Source organism: Orycteropus afer, unplaced genomic scaffold (assembly GCF_000298275.1).
Source record: "Orycteropus afer afer isolate SDZICR_OR568_19922 unplaced genomic scaffold, OryAfe1.0 scaffold00854, whole genome shotgun sequence".
Classification (NCBI taxonomy): domain Eukaryota; kingdom Metazoa; phylum Chordata; class Mammalia; order Tubulidentata; family Orycteropodidae; genus Orycteropus; species Orycteropus afer.
Genome location: NW_006922441.1, coordinates 587,066 through 594,768, shown reverse-complemented (window position 1 = coordinate 594,768; position 7,703 = coordinate 587,066). Strand labels below are relative to the sequence as shown.

The 7,703-nt window shown below is 56.4% G+C and overlaps 2 protein-coding genes across 2 annotated transcripts in view; both read left to right on the top strand.

The window, feature by feature from the left end:
- Nucleotides 1-2,041: 2,041 nt before the first annotated feature.
- Nucleotides 2,042-5,797, top strand: IZUMO1 (izumo sperm-egg fusion 1). Its single transcript, XM_007958120.1, has 8 exons — nucleotides 2,042-2,276; nucleotides 2,789-2,863; nucleotides 3,821-3,907; nucleotides 4,185-4,205; nucleotides 4,561-4,641; nucleotides 4,817-4,917; nucleotides 5,179-5,332; nucleotides 5,613-5,797. The coding sequence occupies exons 1-8, from the start codon at nucleotides 2,042-2,044 to the stop codon at nucleotides 5,795-5,797; spliced, it is 939 nt and encodes a 312-aa protein (XP_007956311.1).
- Nucleotides 5,798-6,824: 1,027 nt separating this feature from the next.
- Nucleotides 6,825-7,703, top strand: part of RASIP1 (Ras interacting protein 1) — a 14,169-nt gene continuing 13,290 nt past the window's right edge. The window contains exons 1-2 of the mRNA XM_007958119.1: nucleotides 6,825-6,961; nucleotides 7,539-7,699. Coding sequence (XP_007956310.1) covers nucleotides 6,825-6,961; nucleotides 7,539-7,699 — 298 coding nt within the window. The remainder of the gene's footprint in view (nucleotides 6,962-7,538; nucleotides 7,700-7,703) is intronic.

The window sequence follows — 7,703 nt, the reverse complement described above, 5'->3', positions numbered from 1 at the left end:
AGGTGTGGGGGACTGTTCCCAACTCAGCTGCCACAGGTGGGAGTGAGAGGTATGAATTAAAAGCCCAGATCCGGAACTTCAGCCTCTGCAGCTTTCTTGGGGGTGTGGGTGTGGGTGTGTGTGAGAAAGAGAGGATGAAGGGGGGAGCTTCCTGAAACTGTTACCCACGATGCCTTGCGTTATTGTGTCTGTTCAGATCTTGGACTTATGTCTTGTATGACTTGCAATGTTATTCTGATGACTTGTCTCAATTATGCAGAAAGGTAAAGAGCGAGACTTCCCAGGACTCAGAGGTCTTTCTCCAGGATACTTGGTACGGGATCCCGGACTCCGCTTCCCTCTGCACGCAGCCCCATAGACTAGGGAGAGAAGGTGGAGAAAGGGAGATAATTCATGAACTACCATTCCCATAATGCCATGGGGTTGGCTGCGGGCATCTGCGCTAGAGAAAGTGGCCCCAGGGCCTTCTGGGTGTCGTAGTCCTACGGTTAGAAACAGCCCTTCCGTGGGTTGTATTTATTTATTTTTTGCTCGACACCTGATTTCTAAGGGCCGGAAGCATGTATCCGGAAGCGTGGGGCCTGCGACCCAGTAAGGGGAGAAGCCAGGTCTTGGGAAGCGGGAGTAAGCAGGGGGCTTCCCAGCGGTAGGTGACGGAAAAGTTCTAGTTTGGAAAGATGGTCGCTTCTGTGACGCCATGGCGCGATAGGTGGAGCCCATCTTTGTTGTGGTCCAATCAGATTCAGAGCTAGGCTTCTGGGCGGAGCCAAGAAAAGCCTTTAGGGATCACACGTGGGAAACAGCTGAAAGCTACGGGAACTTTTTGTAGTGATTCAGACCCCAGTTGTAAAGCTCCCGATATCATCTACCCAAACCCACCCTTGGCCCCAACATAGCCTTCGTTTTAGTCGTGGGAAAATCAGAGGTCGTGGCCCAGGATTCTTCTCTAAAAGTTCCCAGAACCAGGACTTGGCTCCACAGCGAACCCTAGTGTTGGCGGACGAAACAGAAATCCCAGGTCAGGCGCTTTCGAGAAGGATGGGCAAGGTCCCCTGGGTTTGGAGGACTGGAGTCTTGCTTAAGTTTGTAGGTTCCCCAGGTTTTGGGGACTCGAGGTGCATTTAATTAGAGGGAGTTTTAAATTGGATAATATCCTGGTTGGTTCTATTGAAAAAACAAAACAAAACTCACTACCATTGAGTGGATTCTGACTCATAGCGAGTCCCACCGGATTTCGGAGGCTGTAAATCTTTACAGAAGTACATCGCACCATCTTCCTTCTGTTGGAGAAGTGATGGGTTTGAACCGCTGACCTTCTGGTTAGCAGGCAAATACATACCTTATCCATTATGCCACCAGAGCTCCTTGGTTGGGTGTCTAGTGGATGGTTTATTTGATTGGGGCATTGAATTTTCAGCTAGAAGTGCAAGAGGCTTTAGGGAATTGGGGGGAGGGGCTCTCAGTGTTGATCCAAGGAGCCCTAGTGGCACAACTGTTAAGTGCTTGGCGGCTGACCAGAAAGTTGACAGTTTGAACCCCCTTAGTTGCTCCGCGGAAGTAAAACCTGGCAGTCCACGTCGGTAAAGATTGTAGCCAAGAAAACCTTATAGGGCAATTCTACTGTCACATGGGGTTGACGTGACCAAACAACCACCCCCACGACAGTGTCTATCAACTTAAGGTTGAGAGTTCAGTATAACATCAGGTTGGGGAGCTGGAGATCCCGTGGTGTGGGTGTTGGGGAAGTCTGCATGGTATGGAATTCAGGGTCTTCACTTTGAAGACTGATGAGGACCTCTTGTTTGAGAGGTTTCTCATGTGGGAGTCAATGAGCACCCTAAATTTGGGGGCCCGTGGATTGACCATTCGATCATGTTCCCCACTTTGGAGGTATCTGACGAGAGACCTAAGTGCTCTATATTTGCGAGCCCACTGAACATACTCTGTTCTGCAGTTTGGGGGGCTCAGGGGGGTTCCCTAAAACGGGTTAGGCTTCTTTACATTTAGCTTCCGCCTCTGCGTATCACGTGCCCTGGCCACAATGGGACCACCGCTTCCCCTCCTGGTGGTGGCGCTGGCCGGTTGCTTGCATCCGGTCCGGAGCTGTATCATCTGTGAGCCCTCGGTAGTGACAGAGCTGAAAAACTTGGAAACTGATTACCTGCCAGAACACCTGCCGCCCGAGGCTCAGAAGGACGTGATGAAAAGGGTGGAGGATGCCGTGCAAGATTTCAAGAAACTGCCGATTGACGATGAAACCTATATGGGGGCCGTTGGTGAGGGCGGGAAGAGCGCTGACTCCTGGGTCATGGGGACGGAGAAGGCTGGAGGCAGGACTGCTGGTTCAAGGGTGGAGGGGGCTGAGTGAACGGTCTCCTTGGGTTCCAGGAATAGCAAAGGCTGGGGTGTGGATTTTGAGGCCACCTGCCCCTTATCCTGGAATTTTATGTAATAAAACTACAACTCCCAGAAGGCATGGGGGGCGAATCCCTTCACCAGGCCTATCACTGCCCAGCGGCCCCATGGGTATTGTAGTTTCTAAAACTAGTCTGGCCAATAAAGTGGTGACGCTAGACTCTGGAATCCTATCTCCCAGCGCAAGGAGGCTTGGTGGCTAAGTGATTAGACACTCACCATCCGCTCCACGGCAGAAAGATGAGGTAGTCTGCCCCCATAAAAGGACAGCCTGGGAAACCCTGTGGGACAGCTCTGTGTCACATGGGTTCGCCGAGCAATGGAATGGATACAACGACGGCAATGGTTTTTTTCAACGGGTGTCCCTCCACAGATGAGCCCACGCTGCACAAGGCATCTTGGAGTTTTCTGACCGATCTGAAACGGATCATGGATACTGGGGTGAAAGGTAGAGGTGGGGGTGGGGTGAGGGAGGGTTGGATTCTGGAATCAGGGAAGTGGTCACTGGTGAGGATGCTTCATGGGGGGAGGGGCATTCAGCTCTTCGGTTCTGGAGCTAGACTGTCTTAAGTTCAAATCCCAGCTCTGCCACTTCCTAGCTGTGTGGCCCTTGCAAAAGGAACTTCGCAGCTTCCTCGTTTCTACAGTGGAGCCCCTGGTAACAATGCCTCATCCCTCAGTTGCTGTGAAGATGAAATGGATTAATACATGTGTATTGCTTGGCACAAAACCCACTTCCATTGAGTGGATTCTGGCTCACAGCGCCCCTAGAGGACAGAGTGGAACTGCACCACAGGGTCTCCAAGGTTGTCAGTCTTCGTGGAAGCAAAGCCCAAACCACACCCACTGCCCTGGAGTCCATTCCGACTCACAGCGCCCCTAGAGGACAGAGTGGAACTGCTCCACAGGGTCTCCAAGGCTGTCAATCTTTCCCGAAGCAGACTGCCTCATCTTTCTCCCATGGAGCAGATGGAGGGTTTGAACCACCAATCTCTTGGTTAGCAGCTGAATGCCTTAACCACCGCACCACCAGAGCTTGGCACAGTGGCTGGCATTATATTGTCATTAGGTGCGGTCCAGTCAGTTCTGACTCACGGTGACCCCCTGTGACAGTAAAACTGCCCCATAGGGTTTTCTAGGCCATAGTCTTTACAGAGGCAAGTTGCCAGGTCTTCCTCCCATGCAACCACTGGTGGGTTTGAACCACCAACCTTTTCAGCAGCTGAGCACTTAACTGCTGTGCCACCAGGGCTCCTGGGCATGGTAGTTCAGTTCCCTTCCCTATGAAGGCCAGAAAGTAGAACCTCACTTTCTGAAGACAGAGGCGAACTTCCCGCACGGGGCATAGCGGTGAGGCCGGTGGGGCGGAGGGTCGCTGCACCATCCTGCTTCTTGCTCCTCCCAGGGGAACTCCTGGTGAAGGAGCTGTTCTGGATGCTGCACCAGCAAAAGGAGAGCTTCGCCCGGTTGTCCGCTCAGTTCCTGAGAGAATGTGAGCAAAGACCGAGTCCCCCGTCCTCCTGCCTCGGACCCAGGAGTCCAGCCCCCTCCCCCTCCTCCCTCGGACCCAGGAGTCCACCCTCCTCCTGCCCCCTCGGACCCAGGAGTCCAGGCCCCTCCCCCTCCTCCCTCGGACCCAGGAGTCCAGGCCCCAACCCCTCTGTCCGTCTGAACAGTTCACACACCCACCTTCTTCCTCCACCTTTACTCCCATCCCCTTTAATTTAGAAATCCGATTTCCCCTTTCTTTCTCTTTCTTCCCATGGCAGTTTACTGTCCCAATAAATGCGGTGAGTTCGGATTACGGAAGGTACTCTCCACCCCTGTCCCTGCCCCGAGAATACTCAACCTCTCCCCTCTCGGTTTTGGGGTTCCCGTGGACTTTTCACTCTGTACCTCAGAGTTTCCCCGGTCTCTTAAGATCCTTAGTCCACCTTGGACTCCTTGAGGAGGGGTCTTATTCTCTCTCACTTTTTATTGACCCCGGTCCCATCTTTCTTCCCATCAGGCTGGGTCCTAGCCCTGCCCCTCGGCTGACCTCTCAGGGATTGGACACAGGGTCCCACCTCATCCCTAGGTTCCGCCCCATTCCCTTAGCCCCGCCCCCTAGGAGGCTAACACTAGCCTTGGCCTCGACCCGTTCAGGTTTGATGTTGCAGACTCTGATCTGGTGCAACGCCTGCGAGAAACAGGTCCATGCTTGCCGGAAGTCCAAGGATTGTGGGGGTGAGAGCTGGACCTAGAAGAAGGGAGACTGAAGCGAGAGGGGTGGAGCCAGTTAAGAGAGTGCCTAGGCTGGAACCAGCATGCCAGATAAGGAGGGGCCAAGGCCAAGTGTAAGGGGTGGGAGAAAGGAAAGAAACGCGAAGGGCAGCGTCCTACAATACGTTCCCATCCCCAGAGCGCCAAGTCGAGATCTACGAGATGGAAGACATGGTCCTGGACTGTGAACTCAACTGGCATCGCGCCTCTCAAGGCCTCACGGATTACAGTTTTTACAGGGTGGGGCCCCCTCAACTCTTGTAATCCTTGAGCTTCAAGTCCCTCATCCGCTGTGAGCCCATGACCCCTGTATCCACTGCCCCTGGACCCATGACCATCCATTGCCATGACCTACCAGGTTTGGTCTCCACTGACCCCCTTGTCCCTGACCAGTGACCTCTTGGCTCCCCTCTCCCCCACTGAGTCCCCGTGACCCCTGTACCCCCCCCCCCCACCTCCTGAACGGCCCAGGCCTCTGTGAACCCTTGAGCTTGGGTCTAGGTTTGGGAGAACAAGACCGAGTCCTTGGTGTCCAAGGGCAAAGAGCCCACCCTGGCCAAGCCCATGGTGGGTCCAGAGGATGAAGGCACCTACCGCTGCGAGCTGGGCACCGTGAAAAAAAGCCCAGCCACCATCATGCATTTTCATGTCAAAGGTCTGTGCTGTTGGGATGAGAACAGTGCTGTATTCCCGGCCCTGAGTTTCGTGGTCAACTTCCAGGGAGGCGGGGCCTCAGGCTGTGGGGCGGGACTTCCGGCAGGGGGCGTGGCGTCTGGCCACTTGGTCCTCGTTCCCCTCTGGGTGGTCGTGCGTTTGGAGGTGTGGTTATCTCCTGGAGGGCCTCGGCCTTGGGGAGCGAGGAAGGACTGGGGGTGTTGTCCTTGCTATTGTGGGGGCCTTCACGCCCTCCCTGGTCTGCTCTTCCCCTCTATCAGTTTTGCCTAAAAAGATCGAGGGGGAAACACAGCTAGCGAACACCACAGCTCCTGCTGACGGGGCCCCGGATGAGACAACCATAGTCTTGGAGCAGCCGAGCCCCGACAAGACACTGAAACGCCATCTCATCTGGCTTCTGATCTCTGGAGTTGCCTTGGTGACAGTCGGCATTGGGGCCGTGTGAGCCATCTGGGGAAGGAGGCGGAGCTTAGAATGAGGGGCGGGGCTTGTGGCACATCTAGGAGCCACGGGCGACTTAGAGCTAGACTTCAATTGGGGTGGGGCTTAGGTGAAGGGGTGGGGCTTAGGTAACGATGCAACTTGCTTAGAAGAGAAGGTACTTGGGAGGGACCGGCTTGGGTGATTGCTAGAATAAAGTCACATTGGGAGCCTAGGGCGTGCCCCTCACTCAGGACCTAACCTGGTCCCACTATTTGCATAATATTCCAGGATCTTTTTCCTTCGACCTCAGAAGGAGCCGAATCCCTAAAAGCTTTCCCCCAGCCCCATTCCTCTTGGGCAAGGGGGCGGAGTAGCACCCCCAGTTCCAAAGGAAAAGGCCACAGAAGGAAAGAAACAATAAAGATTTATTTAGTTGTCCAAGTAGCTGACTCACTCCTCCGGACTGCGCCTAACTTTTGGTCCCCAGCGTGAAGAGGTCTGAGCACGGTCTCCTGTCTGAGGGGGGAGAAGGGGCTTGGGGACCAGGAGGCCTGGATCCTGGAGGGGGGGGGCAACTGCCTGCCATGTCATTCCAGAATCCTTGATGGGCCAGGGCCAGCCTACCCAGGTCTCCTCCCCCAGGCCTGGTCCCCTCACAGGACGCCCCCTCCCCGCTCTTCCTGCCGGGTTTCCTCTCGCCTTTTCCTGTCCCCCACCCAGTGCTGGGAGCTGGGGCAGAGGCAAAGGGTGAACCAGAGCAGTGGGATCGGGAACCACTCAGGCCAACGGAGCTAGGGCTCCGGGGTGCTGCCAGGACCCGAAGCAGGGTAAGAGCCAGGCGTCCAGCCCCTCCTCCCTCCGAACCAGGACGGGCCCCCAGCCCCTTCCTCTTCCAGGACCCCGGAGTCCCGGCCCCCAGCCCCTCCTCCATCAGAACTCTGAGCCCCTAGTCTCCTCTTCCCTCTGACCCTAGAATCCAGACCCCTTTCTACCCCATCCCCACCACGCGGGGCCTCAGGAGCTGGGGTCTTGCCACCTCCCCCAGGGCCATGCTACCTGGCGAACGGAAGGAGGGCGGAAGCCCCCGCTTCGGGAAACTCCATCTCCCAGTAGGCTTGTGGATCAACTCCCCCAGGAAGCAGCTGGCCAAGCTGGGCCGGCGCTGGCCCAGCGCCGCCTCCGTCAAGTGAGTGCCCCTGCCTTGGGACGCCCTGCCTCCCTCGGTGGTGCCAAGGACCCCTGAAGCTCTGGCCCCTGTTCCTGTCCTTAAAGGGCAAGCGAACTGGTGGGTAGGGAGGAGACAAAGCTGGATAGAGGCACCGTCGGTGCGTGGGGTAGTCCTGGGCCTAGATATGGGGGTAGGCCCCAGGGGCTAAGGGTGGGGACAGGAGTGCAGGGGGTTGAGTGGCCTTCCTTCCTCCCCTCCCTGCTCACTTCTTGGAGTTTCCTTTTGTGGGGCTCGCCCTTATTTATTTTATTCTTCTTTCCCTCTTTGCTCACGGTTTCCACCGCCCCTTCCGTCCCCCCCATCTCTGCACCCTGTGGGTCTCTGTTGCCTTCTCTCTCTGGGTCTGTCTCCCTCCCTCTGGGTCTCTGTCCCCCTTCTCTGGGGTCTCTGTTTCTCCCCATCTGGTCTCTGTCCCCTCCCTCTGGGTCTCTGCCCCCCATTCCCTGGGTCTCTGGGTCTTTTCTCACCATCCCCCCCTCTGTGTGTCTTCCTGGGGGTCCCTCTCCCGTGTCTCTGTTCCCCGACGGGCTCCCAGGTCTTCGTCTTCAGACACGGGGAGCCGCAGCAGCGAACCCTTGCCCCCGCCCCCGCCGCACGTGGAGCTGCGGCGAGTGGGCGCGGTCAAGGCCGCCGGGGGCGCCTCCGGCAGCCGCGCCAAGCGCATCTCCCAGCTCTTCCGGGGCTCGGGGACCGGGACCAC

What these genes read in the sequence shown, in the direction of transcription:
- IZUMO1 (XM_007958120.1), top strand. Translation starts at nt 2,042, where the DNA reads ATGGGACCACCGCTTCCCCTCCTGGTGGTGGCGCTGGCCGGTTGCTTG. An exon ending in TTACTGTCCCAATAAATGCG is followed by an intron (nt 4,206 to 4,560) that starts GTGAGTTCGGAT and finishes CGACCCGTTCAG; the next exon opens with GTTTGATGTTGCAGACTCTG. An exon ending in CATGCATTTTCATGTCAAAG is followed by an intron (nt 5,333 to 5,612) that starts GTCTGTGCTGTT and finishes CCCCTCTATCAG; the next exon opens with TTTTGCCTAAAAAGATCGAG.